The 22733-nt window shown below is 39.5% G+C and overlaps 2 protein-coding genes across 7 annotated transcripts in view; one reads left to right on the top strand and one right to left on the bottom strand.

Annotated features, from left to right (window-relative positions):
• Positions 1-22733, top strand: part of LOC138934453 (neurotrimin) — a 315283-nt gene that overhangs the window by 252259 nt on the left and 40291 nt on the right. For all 5 annotated transcript variants that reach the window (XR_011447131.1, XM_070298197.1, XM_070298198.1 and 2 more), the window contains one exon: positions 16452-16579. Coding sequence is in view for 4 of the 5 variants with exons in the window: in XM_070298197.1 (XP_070154298.1) it covers positions 16452-16579 (128 nt within the window). In the remaining variant the exon portion in view is untranslated. The remainder of the gene's footprint in view (positions 1-16451; positions 16580-22733) is intronic.
• The window catches only part of LOC138934452 (uncharacterized), a 159732-nt gene that overhangs the window by 92486 nt on the left and 44513 nt on the right, over positions 1-22733 (bottom strand). The window lies entirely within an intron of this gene.

Genomic DNA, 22733 nt, shown 5'->3' on the forward strand with positions numbered 1-22733 from the left:
CTCTCTCTCCCTCTTTCTCTTTCACTAACGTTTCTTCGTGTCGTTACAGGCGCGGCGCGTTATTGTTCGCTCATAAAGCCGCGGAACGAGTTCGCATAAAATATGACTCTCGACGTTACTTCAGAGTCGTCTCGCCGGAAAGTTTCGCGTCGAGAAGGAAAGACGAGGGGGCGAGAGACGACGACGTTCGCGCGCGGACGACGGGGATAAGAAACCGGATAGCGATGTCTTTCAGAGACGAAACTTTCGGGGGGCCAATTATCGCGCCGAGTTTTGCGAGGTACGCGGCAAAAGCAATACCGTTTCTAATTGCAGCCGAGTGAGAAATTTTGTGAAAACTACGTTTAATTTGAAGCAAGAGCGATGTTTAAGGTTTGATAATTATGTATCGCGATTCGCGCGAATCGTACTCGTAAAAATATAAAAATTTGCGAACGGAATATCTCGGCTTCTATATAAATATATTTTACATCTATACAACTGCGTAGTAATTAAAAATCCTCATCATTAATCAGGTTCATGCAATCGTGCATTCAGACCGCAAACAAACGTGGAATAATTATTCTTCAGATTACGCGATTCATTTATCATTCTACGTAAATTATATTTTGCGTTCATTGTCTCTCGTATTCAAAAATTTCATTCCGAGGTTAGTCTGTCTTTCGTGTGCCTCGAAAATATCACAAAAATATCATTACCGCGATAACGTCAAGATCATTAGCGAACCGCCCTAATAATCAAATTCTTTCCCTCACCTTCACTGTTCGAGTCTGTCTTTCATATACGCGCGCGAGTATCCGCGGAAAATGAGCGAGTCGTAAACGAGACCGAAGACTATGAGTGGAAGGAAAGCAGTTTCAGAGAGCGGCAGAAGAATGCCTAACGAGTAGAAGATGAGTCGCTTCGCTTGATAAGGGGAAAAGCTTTCGCAAACTCGCCGGATAACGGAACGACGAGGAGCGACGAAGAAAAGCCTCCCGAGCTTTATCAGTCATTTGTGATTTCCACTTGCCGCCTCCCGCGAGGAAAACGCGACAACCGGCTTTCCTTCCTTCAAAGAGATACTTTCCGCCGTTCTACCTTCTCAAACGACAATCGTTCTCAATAAGCCTGCGATTGTTACTACTCTCAAACAATCGTCGGAGTTTGTAAACATACGTTTTTACGGGTAAAAAATCGAATGGGGATTTAACATAAAGATCATTTCCCTGTCGCATATATTTCCCATTGCGTAATTTTCTCGGATACCGAGTAAGATTTTCTAAATTGTGTTATATATTGTTTTTTTCTTTCTCTCTCTTTCTCTCTCTAGAACAACTATCTAATTTGTGCATACACTTTGTCCCGAATAAAAAAAAAGTGAGAGTCGGAAATTTATTGTCGGATTACATCGAGCGTTTTTTTTATTTTTAAGCGGAATGTCAAGATTTATTCGTGAGCCTTTTTTATAGCACGAGATAGAGAAAAATATCGGACCTAATCGCAGTCAATTTCGATTTATCGTCATTAGTTATCGTCGTTATTTTAATGACGCGGCGGAATTAAATTCAACGAGTACTTTTCGAAAGGGTCAAGTTATTGATTGACATTAACTTCCTCTCGAAGGTATTCCGTTCCCATTTCCCGATTTAGCTTTGATCCACAATCAATCCACTCACTCGTCAATTATACGTGATAACCATTCACTCGGTACGATAGGCTGTTCCATTCGTTATCGTTAGCTAAACAAGTAGATTGACAAAATGTCCTATAGGCATTCTGTAGATATGTAGGGAAAAGCACGACGAGTATATATATATATATAAGCCCTATATCGCTTATAAACTGAGGATGCCCGTATCATGTAATTCAAGTACTTTCATGTAGTATAATCTCGATTCGTTCGTCAAAATGCAAATAATATACAAGCGAGAATCGATACAAAATATCCGCGTACTAAACGTAGAATTTTGACGAGACGCAAATATTAACAAGCGGAGGAAAGAGAAATATTTTCGCAAATTCGTCAAGAATTCTTCGAATATATCGATGGAATTTATCGAACTCAGAAGAAGTAATCTTACTTTATATGTTGCTCTTCGTAATGGATTAATCTCCGTAATAGTACTAGCTTTAATCTTCTCTCAGATCCTTTTCGGTTAAAGGTCGACGATTAACTAAATAAAGGTTTATATTTTCTCACGCACGCGTAGCATCATCTTCACTCCGGTATTCAGTAACCTCGTTCGATACATTCGTAAACAAACAATGTTTACGTTTAAAATCGTCTGTGTACTTATGAAATGTGTTTACGAAATACTGTTCTCTCTGTCAAGAGAATAAATTCCATTTATTTATTTATTATTTAAAATATCCGAATCGGTTGACATACACATTTACATTTCATTATAAAATTTTGATCTTTGAACAAAAAATGGCAAAAAAAGAGCTCGTCATCTAAGAAAATAAACCGAGATTTACTATAGTATTTATTTTCATTTCTGGAAGAGACTTTTTATAGCCTCCAAAATATCTCGATAATTTTATTAAAGAGAAATTGCAGAGTCTTCTCGTCGATTACCTTACAAACTTTCTAAACTTCCATCAGCGTTCAACGACGATGCAATGCCCCTCGTATTTTTTTCGAGACCGGAAAATCAATCTGTATAAAAGTTCGCTATATAATATAAATATCACATAACGCTTTTTGGTAAGATTTCTCAATTTATGCAAATGAAACGATTTATCGCGCAAAAGCCGTTAGAAAAGTTAGGTCAATCTTCTTTTTACATCGCAGCCTCGTTTGCCACAATACGTATGATATTGCCACTTAACCGCCGGGGATATTGTCAATAAAAATCCGAAACATTTCTCCACTGAAAAAGCAGAAGATCGGGAATATTCGATTATAAGAAATCGTTGCAGTGCGCGGCCGACCAACTACTTGGCATAAAGGAAAATCGATATTCGTTGGCGTATATGTGTATATACATATAAATGAAAATAACTTCATCGTGTTTCAGACGACGAGTGGATGCGCGACTTTTTATCGCCGGTTATAAAAGTAACTTTATGAACTTTATTCCGGAATGATTTACGCCGGAAAACTTAAAACATACGCGGCAACACGTTTCGAAATTATTTAAGCCATTTGTTACTTACGGTGATTCGTTTGCACGCGAATTGAGAGAAGCGGGGAATAAATGAAGGAACGTAATCACATATTTCCTCAACGCGACGTTAATTCGAAAACGGCGTTGTTGATTTTCGCAAAGAGCTACTACAGAAGGGCAACTAACTTTCTAATATGTATCGTCTTACGTATTAAGTATGCAGCCGTGTAACCGTCCTTCGGAGACCCTAGGAACGACGTCTCCATACACGCGGCTTAAAGGTTGGCACTTTAAGTGACACACGAGTGCCATCAGTTGTTAGCTCGGGGAAGAAGCTAGGGGGAGGAAGCTCTTCCCTTAAGTGAAGCTCGCGAGATCAAAGTTTACGTCGCGCCCTCCTCCAAGAAACGCGGGATGACAAAAATCCCGGAATTTCCTGCGCGTCGTAACGGCTTCCGGCTTGCGTTCCAACTTCCTGTATCGTGTCTCTTCGACAATCCTCGCGAATGAAAGACACTCTTGAAATTTTTCATTACTCTTGCATCAAAGTTTATTAATTTAATTATTCACATATTCTGTTTAAAAATCTTTCCTCTTCAAAAAATAAAAAAAATATATATTTTTCTAACAATATTTTTTTTTAATTTTTGCTCGCTTATGATAAAATTTTTGTAAAATACTTTTATTCTTCACTGATTAAATTATTGTACTTTAATTTTCTACGTCCATACCACCATTTAATTGCAACTTTCTAGAATATTCTTGCACAATTACGTATGCCCTGCGGATCGGTGCATTGAAAGTTCTTTAAGAATTTCGTAACAGAAACGTTACCCCATATACGAAGAATTCCGCCTTGACCTAGACGGTGTCGAGAATGCGACAGACTACTTTTATCTTTGACATAGTTTTTCCGCAAACGTCACTTGAGTTCTAGACTGATGGAACGTTCTCTATACCCTGTCATACATTATATTATTATAGCAAGAAAGTTAATTAAGTTTGTAAAAAAGATTTTAGAGAGAGAAAAAGAGAATCGGCGGGATTTCACGTTTTTTTTGACAGATCAGGCTTATGATAAGTATAATATGAAATAAATCATCAATTATAACGCACGAAATTCTCTATTATGGTTTTTGAAGCAAATGTAGAGAAGAAGAAGAAGTGCCATTTCCAACGAGTCACGCCATAAATTATATTTTACGCGAATGCGCTTTATCAGTCCGTAATTAAGGTGAACTTACAAAAAACTAGTCGCTGGACGCGGAATCCTGATCTGTCACAGTCGGTGCTCGGGTTTCTCGGGGAAAGATTAACAAAAAACCAATTCGCTTCCTCGTACGTAATTCTACGATTACGTATGCACCAAGGATAAATGTCCGTCAAGAAATATTCCCGCGCGAAATATACTCATCGTCGCACGTTTCGCAAAAATCCGCCCTTTTTTCTCTTCTTTTTCACCAGGAAGACGGAGCGCCCTGGGATCGTGTCGCGACTTTTATTTCAACGAGCTTTAGTCATAAGAAGCATATCGCTCTTTCCTTTCGCACGGTGTACCATAAATTCCTAGCTACATCGAGTGTTATCCATCCTGACCAAAGTGACAAGCTAGCATCTCGTCGTGTGCTTGTATACATGGAATATCGTTAGTGAACTGATACGATCGCGAAGAAAATCGTAGTTGCAAGAAAATCGCTGAGCATCGTGAAAATCGTCGCATTATGGCTCACTGATATTCTCAGATTGAATTTTTGAATACTTTTCAAAGGATTAAGTAATGTTTTTTTATATGTTAATTTTAATAAATAATTATCTTTTATAGTTTTTTTTTCCGATACTAGATTAACATACCAAAATAATTTTTTTTTTCACTTTCTTTCTTGTACGTAATTACATTTCGATCGGAATAAATTTCTTAATTTTAATTATGATGATAATTTTGAATAAAATAATTTTTTTAACAACTTTGATCGTATATAAAAATTTCGGATTGATTGGGGAATAAAAATAAAACCACTTTAATATGTTTTACATTATATTTATAGATTTCTTCGAAAGCCTATCTTCTCTTTTTAATGATCGTCGCGTTGAAAATTTTCTATATCCGACTCGATGTAGGTCGTGCTTATCCGTGCGCGACAAAAATCATATCTCCGATGTAGCGGATGGAGGAGCGAAACCGTGAAAGGCTTCGTCGTGATCTCTACTTCCATCGTCTTCTTCCCATCGCGTATGCATCCGCGCGGTTGTTCCTCTCGGGATTTCGAATAAGGAGAGCAACCTCCGCACGTACATGTCCTTCCGACTAAGATCTTCTCTTCCAAAACCTCCGCACTGTTTTACACAGCGCGGAAAAGAAGGAGAACATAATCTGGGATTTTCATCTCTTACACCCGCTTATCGCGCGCGCGCGTTGTTACGAAAATTTCTGCAAATTATAACAAAGTAGCGAATACAGTGTTTCGATGGGGAACGTAGCTTCCGGTTACGCCGCTTTTTTCCGACATGTTTACTTATCGGGTGTACCTCTTAGCGTTATTTATCGTGAAATAGAAAATATCCAAGTAAGCGATTTTTTCTTATGCATTGCGAAAAGACAAAGATATACGCGAACCGTACTGTAGTATTTCGATTACACTATGTACAGGCAATCTCTTGCGAGAATGCAAATACGCCTACACACGCGATAGCATTCAATCTCCTTACTCGACAAAAGCAGCTTGACCAGATTCCAATTTCCCACAATATAACCATTGCATTCTGCATGCACCAACGTATACACGTTGCGCTTTTCAAACGTAGTCTATTTGTGACAAGCCGAGACGAGTGGGAAACGCATTTACTCAAAGCACTGAGAAATAGTGGACATAAAAACGTTATATATAATTGCGCATATTATAATATTAGATACGCGTCTCGTCGCGGTACGTAATAAATATGAGGGAAATAAATTTTGCGACTTTATTTTATATTCCCGCGGAGCAAGATATAAATTATTCGCATTTTCATCTTCTTATCGTTACATTTAATATGTACAATTATATAAATAAAACGTGTACGTATAAGATATTATTATAAAAATATGCATTTTTTGCTAAGAGAAAATTAAAGCATGTATCTTCGTTGGGCATTTTTCGCTACTATTATTAACGCTGCCTTAGATGAAAGGAATGAAAAATCGAGAATGCAGCAAAGATTTAATTCGCAGAGTCTTGTCTGCCAAGCGCTTCTCAAAGAAGCCGCTTTACGTGATGAGGCAATAACATAGCTATAATCACGTTGTAAGGCGAAATAAAATAATAATATTTCCCCGCCGACGATATCGCAATCGTCGCCATTCGAGTATGCCGGCCGTGGCGTTTTTTGCCGAGGAAATATTTCCATGTGCCTTAAAAGGCTTTACCTTAAGTGGCACACGGAGCACCTTCGCCGTTAGCCCCGTCGCCTAAGAAGAGCTCCCGAGTTTTGCGCGAGAAAGTTTAGGTCATGCTTGCCTCTCCGAAAAGAGGACGCTTTAAAACCGCGCCGCCGCACATATGGCCGAAGCGGGACCAGGTGAAAGAGGGATAGCCGAGCTTTTACCTCGGAATGACAAACGTTAAGTTTTGTGGTTATTCGCGCTATATACGATCCTACCGAGTTTCCGTTATAGTCTTCCGTTATAGCGATATCCGACTTAACGGAGCCCAGCAGATCCCGACCACCCCGGACTCCCTATCCCCCTTAAATCCGCCGTTAGCGAGAATGCGCGCGTGCGTGTCATAAAGGAGAGAACGACTCTTACACACGATGATACCCGATGAGGCCATGTAATTTCATTTCATCGTCGTCGTTTGCGTCCCGCGATGCTGAAAACGGGGCTCGGCCAAGCGAGAAACTGTCACCCGCGGGAACGAAGAGAACAGCCACATGTTCAGAAGTATGGTTCGCTTCATTGGCGAACAACGAGAATGAAGTCCCTCGCTAGGCGCAGTTGCGTAAAACATGCGAGATATTTTCTAACCCATCGACAGAGATAATTTGAATGGGTTTAAAAATAAACGATCTCTCTCTCTCTCTCTTTTTTTTTTTTTTTTTTTTTTTTTATCCGAATAAGCTAAACTATATATATATATATATTCTTGAGTTGATTTTTAAACGTAAGTATAATAAAAATTAACATAATCAACGTTTTATTATTAACATTTATGTAAAAATTGATTTTGATTGATTTCTTTTTGCTCACAGAAAAGGAAAGAGAAGAGAGAAAGAGCTATTTGTATAATTTTAAACGAACATACTATTATTTTTATTTATTTTTCTTTAAAACGCTATGTTGAATTTTCTTTGTTGATCTCTGCTACAATATTCTCTTTCCGTGGATTTAAGAGAAGCCAGTCGGCAACGTGAAAAGTCAGTTTGCTCCCGATTTCTTCATTAATCTGATAGTAATTGGCTATCTCAATTTCAAGCACAGAAATTGAAACTTCTACCAGCACGGGAAAGAACAATTGTAAGCAGAATAAATAATTACATAAATCAGCGCTTAGTAGCGAAAATGGATTTCTCTTTACGTAAAGTTGGAACTCTTTATCTCGAGTTCTTTCCATTGCACTTTTGTTTGAAATATTTTATTACTCGGAATATATATATATTTTGTTCTGCTTTATTAATTGTAACTGTACGATGACAATACGGACTTTGAATGATATCGTCTGCATCGTACTCAACAATATAAATTTTCACGTAAAATTTCTCTATTAATGTCTCCATGACATCTCCGTACATGATTGGGAGATAAAGCAAGGAAATGATATCTCGCGAAATCACGGTAGATAAATCCATCCGTTCATTTGAGACTGCTTCAGGAATCAATAGTATCATCCGATATTAGGAGAGCGTGTAGCAAACATAATAAATGGCTTTATCAGCGAAAGTAATAAAAACTTAGTTGGGATAGAGAGACACGCCCTTGCTGATAAAGAGCGCTCTCGAAGTAGAAGAAGAGAGAGAAAGAGAGAACAATCGCGAACTTTGAGAAACGATTCTATTTACCGTGCCACTGCCGACATATATTCGGTGTCTCTCGTGTAGTTTGCAGCCACAACTCTTAACGGCGTTGCATCTTCGAGTGACGGTAAAGACGATTAAAGCGGCATTAAACTTCTCCACGATTCAGGTGTTAAACAATGCTCCGCTGTCTGCGCGAGAGCGGAAATACGCCAACTCAGTTCTTGCCAAAAGTTCGATCGGAGGATTCGGCGTCGCTGCCGTCAAAACAACAGTCGTTTTCAAGAAAAAGAGAAAGAAAAGAAATCAAGCAGGTCTCTGACAAAAACATGACACGCGCCGAATCGATCGGAATATAAAAAAGCGCTATCGTATGATTCTAAAATTGATTCTAATGCATATGTCATAGCTATTAATATGATACACTCCGTTATACAGAGTATCCTATATAGAGAGAATACAAATCGAGATAGAGAGAGAAAAAAGCACTTATTATTGAACAAGGAATACTACATATTCTCACCTATATAGAATCCTGTAGCGACGACTGTGTAGGTTGTGGCTTATCGAGTTTTCGCTATCTAACAGTTTTTAGCGATGGGCAATAAACGAAGCGTTATCTCGTTACGTGTTACTGGTCTCGAGACATATGTTGGCTTTTTTGGCCATCAAACGCATTCCATCTGACGTTTGGCATTCGAAACGTTTTTCCTCCCCTCGATCGATTTCGCCGCCGACTATATCGAGTCCGGTAATAGAAACGCGATGGGAGAAAGGGGGCGATTTATGTCGCGCAGACCGCCGACTGTTACGACCGCGGTGTACACGATAATAAAATCGCAGTCGCGCTCGTTCAGACCGTCCGATCGCGAATCGCGATGTTTGCGCGTAATCAAATTCCCCGATACGGCGACGGCAATTGCGACGGTAAAACTAATTTCGTGCTCTCGGTGATGTGATGGCGCCGCGCATATGTAACGTACGTACCGCGATTATTCGGGAAGATCGTCGTAGCTTGAAAGAGCCGAGGGATCGATAAAACTCGTGAAACCAAACACTGTCGACAATATATATTATTGTCTCATCTCGGCTTCTCATTACGAATGTGCGAGGCGTTACGCGAATGTATCAATTAACCGATCGACATCCATCGACAGAGAAGTCTATTATTATTCGATTATGATACATGGGAATCGTATCTCCTAAATCTGACGCTTCGTACGCTACCGAAGCCGGTTTCGCGATAAACATGCTCTGTGATTAATTACAGGGTACAATTTATTCCGTGATACAGAATGCAATTTAGTTGATAGAATTGACGATGATCCGATAATTCCTTTTCGCAATTATATAACGAAAAGAAAAGGAAGAATCGCCTTCTTTTTAATTTTTGTGAAAAGTCATACATACATCGTCGATTACGATCTCTTGGGTAACGTGGATCTTTCGTGACAAACAACGTTACAGTCTTCTCGCTCCCTTGCCGAAGAAAGAGAAGAAAAACGGAAAAGTGAACGTGGGCAAAAGCGTGTAGCCCGTTGCTCTTGATGGCCAATAATAAAGTAAACATTTCCGAATGACAGTTCCCGATCGGGAAAAGTTGTTTGGTGGAGAAGAATTTGCGGAAGTTGCTCCGCAGCCGCCTTCTCCATCATGTCACGTGAACGCAAATACAACGGGAATATAGAGGGAGGAAAACCGTTCTCCGTTTATATTCCATTTGGTCGGAGAACGAATACCGGGCAAAAATCTGTTTTTATCGATGATATAACTTTCCTTCGGTTTCGAATAGCCGAAAAAAGTGTAAAATCCATTCGAGCTTGAAGTCGTTCGAATCTAGCGAGCGTTTTTATCGCAAGCTTTCGCCGTGAAAATTCCTTCTTCCGCGTCAAGGACGATCGCAATCGCAAATATGGAAATTTCGATCGTTCTTCGGTTAAAGACGGCGCTACGGCAGCTTTACGAGATATACATGATGTATGTTGGATGCACGTGAAACTTCTAAACGTCCGTCGCGTTATTCTCGCGGTTTATTTTTACTCGCGGTTATTTTTCAACGATATACAAATTTGATATTGTGTAAAACGTGATTTACGACTTTTAAATAATGTTTTTCACATAAATTTCAGATGCAAAATTCTTCAAAATAAGACATAATTACGTCGAAATTGAAACGAAATCGATTCGAACGAGAAATAAGCCGTTTGTATTCCGTCAGTCACGGCGGCGTGCTTTTCGTAAAACGAAGGTGGTAAATCGGATCCTGGATGGTCATTTCTTCTCCACGATGATGTTCCATAGAAGTAAAGGTACGATTTCCACCCGAACATAACAGGGAAGAGTGACATTCGAGTCCAGTTATCGAAAGCATGGATCCGAGTTGGGTGGCGGAGGTGAAAGAAGAGTGCAACGATTTGCATTTACCGTATTCCTCCGCCGAGAAAGAGAGAGAGAGAGAGAGAGAGCGCGGAATCAATTTACTCCCTATGGGATATACTACGGCTGACCCATTTTGCGACAAACAAATGGCCAGCACGAATGTCATAATTCGTGATGCGACTGCCTGTCTTTAAACGATATCCGTTACAGCGCGTTATTTTGTCACACTCAATCCGATAACAAAATTAATAATATTAGCGTATCCGTGATACTTAAACTACTGAAAGAAATAATTGATCGTAATATTGATATGTTTGAAAATCTGTCGAAACGGAACCGTTCTTATTTAAGTTAATCTATGTAATTGTTTTAATAATATAAGACAACAGTAGTAAATATATTCTAAACTCCACGATTTGCCTTAATTTCGGCGTTGATCGATTTATTCTTTCATCTCTTGAATACGGGAAGGAGGCCACAATCATGCAATCAAACTTTTCCGAGCGTACTTCTCCGGAGATCGAAACGCTCGAATCGCCAACGAAGAAACGAGAATGCTGCGAGAGAGGTTGCCGATTTAAGAGAGAGGTACATGCGGGCAAATAGTCGAACGTAAAGATTCATTTCGCAAATCAGATCAACGTTATTGTTAGCTCGTCGTTCGTAGCGCCGGCAACAGATTCCGGTTTCCTTCCCTTTTCTGGAACGTTTCGATCGTCGTGCTATACGGTCATCCATTCTACTAGATCTCGCCCACGGAATCGTCCTATTTGCATCGAAACCCTGTATTCGGCCGACACGTACTCCGTCGCGGGATCGTCTGAATCGCAATTTAGCGTCTCGTCTGAGCACATCTTTAAGTTTGACGCAATTCAATTGTCTTTCACGAAATATCCATTCAAACCAAAATTTCAATCTGTCGAATTTCTAGAACATTCTGTTCAAAATAATGACTCGCCGTAAGTTTAGTAACGTTCGATCCAACGAGGAGTCGTAGTCTGCGATTTACATTTATATTGTACATATATATAGCGCGAATTTGAGAAATTGATACGAACATTTACACGCGGAATCGAACTCACGAGCATGTCGACGATTAACGGAGGATAAGTCGCGAGAAATATGTATGACACGTAAAAAAAAATCAAAGTACAAAATGAGATTGAAATCGGTGATACACGGATGGTGCGTCACTCGCATTGACGCGTTTCAGAGCGCGTTTTCCAGTATTAAAGTAGTTGAATCTGACTGGATCGAACTGACCGACGAATGCGGCTTGCACTTTGCTGACAATGAGATCGTAACGGGTAGGAACGAACATTCGTGATTGTCCAGATGGTTGCTTTATTTAGGTCAAGTATCGAGGGCGCATCGGGCACAAGTGTATTTTGCGCGCTCGACAGATACCGATTGTAAGCACGAATTACTTGTGTATCGGTGGCGATCGGTTCTCGATTGATCGATCGATGAATCGATTGTGATAGATAAATGAACGAGATGGTAAAGCGAGTGGAAGCTTTTATCCCTGAGAATGGTTGAACGTGATTCTCGATACATCTCTAAATGCAAGAACATCAATTTTCAACAAAAATAAAAAAAACGCGCTAAGAAAAGAGAGATACGGAGAAACGTCTGCTTCTCTATTTGTAAACTGCTGTCTGTTTTACACAAAGAAGTATCTCGAGTTTGTATGAGTTTTCTGTTAAACTCGTACTTGGATAAGAAGGATCTTTGAGATCTTGCAGAGTATTTACCTTTTTACAATATATTCTCGATATCTTTGATCAAAATTTATCCATTTTCTAAGTAATTTTTAAAGGAATTTTAATCTACGTTCAATTTAAATTTATTGAAATTATTTTTCTATCATCTCTTTTCCAGTTTTTATAATCTTTTATTAGGAGAAGCGTGATATAGCTAAGGATTAATATTATCACAATTTTTCATATTTTCTTTTAATTTAAAATTTTCTAAGCAGACAAGGATCGACTTTTTTAATATACATAATATAATTTTTTTATAGCTTTAGAAATCTACTCGCGTTTATTCATCAGCGTTACAAAGTACGCGAATTACATTAACCCGAATCCAAAACGCATCGATGGGGCAAAAACGAAATCGATTTCTTTAGACGATGCTGTTCCCTTCGTTGGAGACGCGTCCAACTTATTCTAGTTTACATTTTACTCCCGTCGTCTATCGACATCTTTTATTCATTCGGGCGCACCCGAGTCGCAAAATCGCGTGACAAACTTCTTTAATAAAGTTTCAAATGAGCGTAACTCGGGCTATTGTCTCGTGCTACTCTTTTTCGCAAAGTTACATATTGAATTATCATCGAAGACGTCCTTGTATACGCTATAAGAAAATACTTTTTTCTATTTGCGATAAACATGTAAACTCTAAGACTCACTGTGGAATCGCGTACCATATGATTGAAATGTACTGCGTGTAAAAATTTAAATTTTATCTTACTAAATAAATTTGCACTTGCTGCTAGTAATAAAAGTTTTAGCAAAACTATATTTGATAAATTAATATTATATGAAATTAAATTGCATTAAACTTTCAAGTATACGTAGAATGAAAAATATATATGATACGTAAAGTACGTAAAAATTTTTTCTAAAATAGAAAGATAAAAACACAACGTAAGTACATAAAATAATATCCATATTTCTATGCAACAAATAAAAGTTACAAAATTATATATATATTATATATATTTGATGTGTTTTACCATAAAATAAAAATTTGTCACTCACCGATAATTATGTAGATTAGATTGATCTGTAACGTAAAAATATAAGATCTAAATTAGAAGAATGTTCGAAATAAAGAGATCTTAAAAAATTGTTATTATACGGATCAAATTTCGAAATGATACATCGCATAGGCGTATTTCGTTGATATTTACAACTATTCTTCGAGAGTATAATTGGAGAAATGGCGGTGCTCGCACTCCGGCATCATTAATTCTTCCGTGCTTATTTAAAGGCGGCCGAGATCGTAATGACTATTCGAGTGAATGGAGAATTTCGGGAATTCTTCGTCGAAGAATACTGATTTCAAAAGTTCCGGTTTTCATGCAGCGGTTAACCGACGTTAAAAGCACTTTGCGTATGCTCGTGTTATCGATCGACCCATCATAGACGTTGCTTTTGCTACGCCCCGATAAACGATGTCGTCGACAAGAAAGCAAAATATATAGAAAGAAAAGATATATATATATAGGATGTCCCAAATCATAAGATGTCTTTTATAATAATAGCAGATTTTCTCTGGTCAATTTGAAATAGATTTTTTTCTTTACAAGTTTTTAATATTTTCCATCATATACCTTGTAACTAAGCTAGTATTGAGATTAAAATTCTATTAAATTTCATCTGAAATTAATTGAAAAATGTGGGGTTTTATTATTTTTTTAATACCAGTAATAAAGTTTAATTTGCGAAAAGTCCTTTTTCCATTTATAATTCTTGGAAATTATTGACGACTCAACATTTTTCCTAAAAAAAAAAAAATTGTCTCCGAATTGGCCAGAGAATTTGCTATTAAAAACATTCGATGATTTTGAAACATCCTGTGAAGGCGCGAGTTCTCAGCGGTGGAGAAATGAAGAGAACAAAAGATTACAAGGAGAGAAAAGGTACAAGCGATGAAAACGTTGGATATATAACAAAGTGTGTCTCGCAGAGTAAAAAAAAACAAAACATCGGAAGATTTAAAAATCCGAATTCCGATTCAACGAGAAAGCCGGAAGAGAAAAAGTTCCGCATCAAGACCGCAGAAAGCGTTCGTGTATACGAGGGATGGAGGAAATGCTTCAGCGCTGTTAACCATCTCAGGGGAAAAGTGGGATTAACCCGGGGACCGTTGTCCCAGGGTTATCATTCGTTGCACAAAAGCCGTAAGGCACGCTGTCCGGTTATTTCGGTCAATCCTTGAAGAGGAGGCCGCCCGGAAAAAATATTCACATCGATCTATTCCGCATTGACCTTTCCCTCTTTCTCTTTCTCCTTCTCCTTCTCCTTCTCTCTCTTCCTCTTTCACATATACATAGATTCTCACGCGCGTACACTTATACGCGCAACGGGAACAAATACACTGTCTGTATGAAACGCCTCAAAGTGCTCGCCTTCCGAGGGCATAGAGGCCAGGTCAACCGCATCGCTCTTCCACGCCACAAAAGGGCGCAAAACGAACCGACTGTCCAATCGACCAGACGCGGATTATAAATATCGAGATGAAAATCGACGCGGCAGCTTGGTATTTTTCGACATTATAAATAAATTTCTGACGGTCGATCCGATTCATACTTTCAGCTGATTGACTACCTGTCAAGACAACATATGAAAGGGCGACTTCCGGAAAGGCTCCCTGCCAACTTGTAATTTTGCTATATCTATTTTAATTGCTATATGCTATATGCTATATCTATTCTAATCGCGACAGATGCGAGCCAGCTTCCCATAACAACCTCCTCCGCAGCAGATTCCCTATCGCTGAGGGATAGCCGTTTGTTCTAAAGCGACGGATCTTGCCGGATCTTGTAAATTTTGACAGGAAAAGACTTCGATAATGTTGTGACAAATTTAATCCGTGCCAGAGATACGCGGAAATTTATATATCATATATCTCGCGATATATCTCGCGATATATCTCGCGATGACTCGAGTGTCTTCTACATGATATCTTAACATTCAAATCGCTGAAATAATTATATATATATATATATATATTTATATATATCTTTAACCTTTTTAATGTTAATATAAATTATTAAACGATACGAATAAAACTTTTCGTAACGGGAAAAAGTGTTCACTTTAATGAGATGTACGGGTTATCTACAAAAAAATAGAAAAAATTTTCATTCACGCGATGTTCATTGGCGGGCAAGACAAGTTTTCTACTCGCGCAATATTCGAGATAAAAAGATACGGAGAGGATTAGCTTTGTTGTTCCCATAATGCGCTGACGGTAATGAACGTTGCCGTTTCGTTTTATACAAACACGTACCTAGATCCTTCGCGGCGATATAGTAAATAATAAGATTTAGTATTACGACGTTTTGCGTTAAAAGGCAGAGACCAACTTTCTTCCCCCTTTCCGTACCCCCCTCCCCCTCCCCCATCCCTTATTCTGCCAACGCCATTGTGCTTTTTATAACCACGATGCGCGTAGCTGAAGATTCGCAAAAACAAGACGCGTCGAGGTAAGAGACATTTACATGAAAGAAACGTAAAATTCTGGGTCGCGACGGAATCTCTCATCTTTAAATCTTTAGATTTAATCCGCCAAGAGACTAAGCTCTCTCACGTCGGCGTGGCAAACCGTGTCGCCCCGAAGCGCGACGTGACAAATATGTACGTTATTTACATAAAACGCGCATAAAATCATGAGACGCACGATAAGATCTTGTGTATTCAGACTCTGAAGTTTAATGTGGAAGAAAGTCGAGAGGGCGCGAAACACTCGCCGAGAGAAGCGATTCGACCGGAAGCATTGAGAAATCATAACGTATGAAAGGAAAGCATTGTCCGAAACACTGATAATTGATCGATATTTGTAACAAAATAAGAATGTAAGAATTATAATTTTAAATGGATATATGTGATGAATTTATGTCTCTCATGATTTTAATCCGGATAAGAGTTATGCGCTCTCGTTTGCTGCCTACAAACAGAGCGAAAATGAAAGAGAGAGAGAGAGAGAGAGAGAGAGAGAGAGAGAAATAACACAAAATATCTCTATCCTTTATTCTCTACCTCGCGTAATATAATATTTAATTATACGACTGTAAATTGCCACGGCACTTAACTGTTCTCTCTCGTGGACAAAATAGTTCCGATGATACGTCATCTCGTACTTTCGCACATCTCTCTTTCTCTCTTTTTTTTTCTCTCTCTCTCATAACACCTGCGATCTCATATTTTGTGCGTCGAAAAATTACTCGCGTATAAAAGAAATGACATTTTTACTTTTCAGAGCCAAAAACCGAGATTCTGGGTGCGCCGGATCTGTTTATCAATCGAGGTAGCACCATCAATCTCACGTGCGTCGTCTTACAGAGTCCAGAGCCGCCCGCCTACATTTTCTGGAATCACAACGATGCGGTAAGTCTGATGCGCGGTTGATCCATTGTTGTTCCAATTTCCGCAGCATACGCAACGTACGGGACAACTGAACACCCCCCCGGCTTAAGCGTGCGAAGTTTACGCGCGACGAATAATGCAGAGAGAGAGAGAGAGAGAGAGAGACGCGGCTGCAATATCGCGCGATTAGCGCGACCTAGATTTATTACTGACACGCACCCGACTCTGGCCAACGTTGACTTTGTGCACGGATAATTAATGATGATCCTACTTCCCCGGGATATATATGTATCCTAATATCGCGGAGAAGGCAGCGCCTTCGTCGAATAAGTTTCTGCTTCTCGCACCGCCGCGAGAAGCCAAGTTTCCGCGAGATGAAATCTTCAGCCCCCCGCGCCTGACTGAAACTACCATTCCCCTTCGTCATGTTTATTACGCGTGCACAGTTGCTCGAGATTATTATTGTTGTCGTTGTTTTGCTCCCGTCGTTATATATTACATTCTAGAATCTTTTTCGTTATTAATTTCAACGAGAAAACGAGTCTGAAGTAAGTGCATATAAGTATAAACTATAATATATAAATGTGATTTACATCTTTGGTTAAAAAAACATAGATTTTTTTTAGGAGAATAGTTAATTCATTAATAGTCCTCAAAAAAGTTAGTATAGGAACTTTTTTAACATTATTATCTTTTTGTGAGAAAATATATAGCGTGTTTGTTAATAATCAATCATATCGCGTTTTTTCCATCCGCGAAATCCCGAGAGAACCGATGACAATACGAATAGCGGGAAATTGCTATCTGAGATCCAATCTGCCTTTCTCAAATCTCGCTACGATAATAGCGAAGGTAAAGAGGTGCGTGATAAATGGCCGTACAGAGGCGTCGGCGAAGATCGTTTCTAATTAGGTGCCTCGCCTGGAACTCCAGGAAGTCGAACAGTTCCGATTAGGGCGTTGATAGCGGACGGTTAAGCGCATTTAACCACCTACTGTCATACAAGAATGTTGAGCGGCTTGAAACGTCGCTAAGAATTAATCGAGCGGCATTTGCATCTTACGAGGCGAAGCCGACGTATATATAATTCCGACTGTAAAATATTGTATTTGCACCACTTAATTTCGGCCGTATATGTTTGAAGAGATACAGGATAATATTTGCGCATTTATGATGAGCGCATACGCGCGCGCGGGATATGTTTTCACGCGTTTTCACGCGTATTTATCATAATTAAAATATCGCGCGCGCATTTTTATGACAACTATTATAAACCGATTAAAAATATGCTGCAAAAACTTTCGACTTTAAGCTCTTAAAATATGCGGTACACACAGAAATGCAAATATTCTTCTAAAGAATTATTTTTCCCGCAAAAAATTTCTTCCCACAAATATTTCATGAGCCATTTAAAATGATAAAGTACGAATGAAGAAAATACTATACGAATGAAAATTTAAAATACAAGATATTTTCTTTTTTTTTATATTTATTTCTACAATAGAATCTATTACTCTATTCTTGCAAACTCGAAATTTTCATTACGGAGACTAGCTTTTTAGCATACGATAACAAATTTTTTCTAGCGGACGAATTAAGTATGCGCGCGCACAAAGGAAGATCATAAAACATTCCGACGACGACGGCGGCGGCGGCGGCGGTGGCGGCGGTTGTTTGCGAACGGTTGACCGGCCAATAAATTTTGATAATGTTCCGACTAGCTGGCCCATCGCTAAATCGTGAAAGTCGTGGCAAAATTGGTAACGGCACTCAGGAGGTTCCATTAGACGCATTAAGCCTGACCCGAAAGCTTTGGGACTCGGCTGGGCGAGCAACGTAGAAACAACGCTCGCCTGCTCGCTCACCTTAAAGAGAGTTCCGTCGTGCGTGACTAACGCGCGTGCAGTTTCGAAGAGTTTTAGACCGTAAATGAGCCAAGAGGGAATCCCAAATCCGCGCAATACTATTCCGTTCTCTCTCTCCTCTTGTAAAGCTGACCGTCGTGAAAAATATTGATAATGTCTCGTACGCGATTAGCTTAGATCCAGATTTATCAGAGCCGAACCACAACACACGTTGGGCTCTGCCCTATTATAATTAATACAACGATCGTGCCACCCTGAACGGAATATCGCCCGCTACGTGATCGCCGAGAAAATTCTTCGTACTGATTATTTCATCTTATCGAGAAGCGAATATCGAATGTTAACGGTAAAACTTGTTAGCCTGATACGAAGATCCTCTTAAATATTATCGCGTGCACTTTCGAAGGATTACGTGTGTGGATCTCCGCTCATTTCAAGTAACAGCGCGTCTCCGGATCGTCCTCTTCAAATATTTCGTCAACGCTGCCGATAAAGTGCCTGGGTAAAGAGATCGCATAAGTTTCCCGTGGGATCGATTAGATGGCCGGGCAAAATAATCGCGTTACGATCCGGTAATCGGGATCTTGCGCGTTCCATAATAATGATTCATGCGCGTTCGCGGAAGATGCCGTGATGGCCCCTGGACGTGATAAACCCCGTGGTCGCTACGAGCGATAAGGGAGCGGGAGGAACAATCATCTTCCCTTTCTGCCTCCTCCTCCTCCTCCTCACCAGAAATCGTCCCCGGGGAACCGACTGAAATTTCCCTTCCGATAATAAGGTCACCCTCTCTCTCATCCCCCTCTTTCTCATCCCGGATCGATCCATCGTGCGCGCGAAACATTTTCCGGCCGCAAGGAATCCACCCGGGCGCGTTTGCTTTCACGCTTCGATACATCTTATCCCTTTGATTTTGATTGAATTTCGCGCCGGCGTCTGTTGTGGCGACCGCGTCCCCGGAGGGACGCGGCATCGCCTATCGATGCGCGACGAACGATACGACACCTCTAGATAGCTTCTCTGTATATCTCTTTCTTAAAAATTGACGTGTCTTAAATGCACGGATATTTCGATATAATATATTGACATTACGCTAAAAATGAAGGGAAAAAATTTCTACTCCGATAATTTTCAAGAAAAGTAAAGAAGAAAAATAAATATTACGTTAAAAGTTTAATATTAATTATTTTTTACGCTAACAATCAAATCACATTTCGATCTAATCTCATTTCCGATTCGCTCCATCGTATGTTTCGAATCAATCCGAATCGATCGGTTCATCTCGAAAAGAATCTCCCCTATTTTGAGATCATTAAACACGATAACACATTTCGACTTATTTATATGTCAATTGTGGGAAGATTGCCAGAAGAAGAAAAAAGAGAAAGCGCTGCCAGATTGGCACAGATTCTCCGCGACAGGAAGGAAAGCACATTTCGCAAATTCACGGTCAATGCTCGCGAAAGTGACAGATGTATTGAAAAAAGTGCACGCGAATGAATTGTAATTATAATTTTGATCAATTAGTTGCTATATATCCGCGTCAGACCTCGTTCTGCCATATAATCGACCGGATAGCGTCCAAATAAAAAGTCGGAAGCGCGACTTTTGACGTTATATTTAACTTCGCGCGTCCCCCTCTTGTCGTTCCCCTTCGGTCCGCAAATAAAGTGTTGCCGAATGGAGAGATCTGAATCTAGGGGAAATGGTTCGATCTTATCCAAACAGAAGGGTAGAAGATGCGCAAGATAAACAGCATCGGATTTATGTACCGTCTATAAAGTCCCGGCCTCATTTTCTGGCAACGAACACACTTTTCGTTCTCGTGTAAACACATTTCCGAACACCGGGTGTGATCTTTATTTCGTTGACTTTCGCGTATACGAAATGAGAGAGCGTCCCTTAGCATGGGCCGAGTGCGTCGACCGGACGCGTGCGACGCGGCCGCTTTTATTTACGGCTGTTTGCATGTGTCGGCTACAATTCCGATGTCGAGTACCGGGAAAAAAAGCTGGTAACGAGTCGTCGAGAGTGCCGCTCGTGTTACGCTTACATGCACGACACATGCGCGAACGGAATATTTTTCTCTCGCGAAATAGACTACGATGACTCGGGCAAAAAACGAGCGAGGATGAATCGTAGATGGCTATTTAAAAGAGAGTAGTGCGTGATATAGATACAAAAAACATAAATCGACTTGTCATCATTAACCGGTCAATATTAGCGAAATAAAAAATAAATACGAGAGAAAATACACTCTCCGATCACAATGAAAAATTCGGTATTTTTTTCCACATAGTTTTTTTTTTCTCGCAAAGGATAACATCGGTTGACGGGCATTAATTATGCAAAAACGCGATTACATGGCTCCCAAATATTCTCTGCGGGAAATCGATTGATTACTCTAGGCCGGGAGATAATAAACTTATTATTTCAATAGCGATGTGAACGTGAAACGTATCAAGCATAAAATTTGAATAAATGAAAGAATAATGCAGTGAAAAAGTGATCCACCTGTAACGATTTTCCTTCTCTCGTATCCTCTTTTTGCTTAAATCTTCGTTCGACTCGTATAAGATATATACGCTATTCGACATCATTATGCTATTGTACAATAATGTTACCGTTGCTCATGCAATAAAGTGAAACATAAAAACGAGAGATCACGATGAGATAATCAATAATTAACGGACTGCTATTTTTCACTGCGCGTTCAACGAGTACTTAAATAGAAGATCTCGTCTCGAGAGTGCTTCGTGAAGTAACGCAATGCAAGTTTCCAGCGTCGTAAGGAAACCCAAAGTGAAATTAGACGAGGGGAAGAGAGATGAGCGCCGATGTGTGTTGCGAGTCAAATACCGACCCGTGTTCTAATTTTCCGAGATGCAAGCAAGCGCGAAAGCGTACCTTCGGGGCGTCAAAAATTACCGGAACGCGATATTAGAGACTCGTTGCTGTCTTAATGAATATCGAACGACACGGAGTGGATAAACAACGATACGAATTGTTCAGTTAAATTTCGGGGAGGATTTTTCAGTCAGCCATTTTGCCGCAGATATTGAATATTTCGCAAGTAAACACGTGTCAGATAGCGGAAATACGACTACGACGGCATGACGATACCGTACCGTAGAACATGTGTTTGTGCGTCGATCGCGTCACACTTTTCGAAAACATTTCGCATTCGCTGCACTCATTTGGCCTGCAGTGCAAGATGAACGGCAAAATCCCGCAATAACAACCGATTTCAACGTAACAATCGGCAACTTTGTTTTATTTTCGACGAAAAATGCGGCAAGAGCGTGTGTGAAAAATTTACCCGAGAAAACTACGGATTGAAGGTCGGATTTATCGAAGCAAACGAAATGGCAAACGGGGAGACGCGAAAGGTACGACGAGAAGATAAGTAGAATGTCGCAAACGGAAATGTCAGTGCGAGAAATAAATGTTCGGTTATTAAATCGTAGTTAATTTTATCTTTTCTATTATCAAGAGTTTAAAATGTTTGAGAAGACAAAATTGTAATATGCATATCGCGTAATGTATCTAGGTGGAATGAATATAAAATTATAGGATAACTAAGAATTATGCAAAACGCGCATTGAATCTGGTTGGATAAATTTGTGGAGAATTGGTAGAATGTAGCTCCGTACTTTTAGACCAATTGAAAAAGGGCGATAATACGCGATACGCAGTTTCATTTCGTACACTCAACTTCAAATGACACAATGCCATATTGTATAATTTCGTTTAATCCACTCGTATTTTATACTCTCTCGAAAGTGGATATATATATATATATATATATATATATATATATATATATATATATTTAAATTAATATAATTTGCATACATATACACACGCGCAGACGATGTCAATCGATTTATTAATGAAATTAACAAATTAATATTTCGCGCAAATTTATTAAAAACTCATGCTCGTTGCACAATATGCGGCAACGATTATAACATGACTAGTGCATTCGCTTTGTTAATAATTTCGATACGTTTTTAACAATCACGCCGCGGGTAATCTGCGTTATTCTCTATACAAAGTAATTGACTTTGCCCGTGTCTCGCAATTTTCAACTACATAATGTACGAGAACAGCGACGAGAATGAACAGGGACGCGGAGTGAATCATTTTACAATAAACGCCGGCTTGAAACGACAAATTTGATAAATGATGAGAGAGAGGAGAGGGAGGGAGACAAGTAAGAAGTGTAAAACTGATATGGATGGTGCAATGGCGAGGATGCACAGAACGGAGGGGTATCGTTATCTCGAAACGCGCGAGCGAAGGCTGAT

This window comes from Polyergus mexicanus, unplaced genomic scaffold, assembly GCF_030449975.1.
Source record: "Polyergus mexicanus isolate NDT 795.1 unplaced genomic scaffold, iyPolMexi1.0 SCAF_7, whole genome shotgun sequence".
Taxonomy (NCBI): domain Eukaryota; kingdom Metazoa; phylum Arthropoda; class Insecta; order Hymenoptera; family Formicidae; genus Polyergus; species Polyergus mexicanus.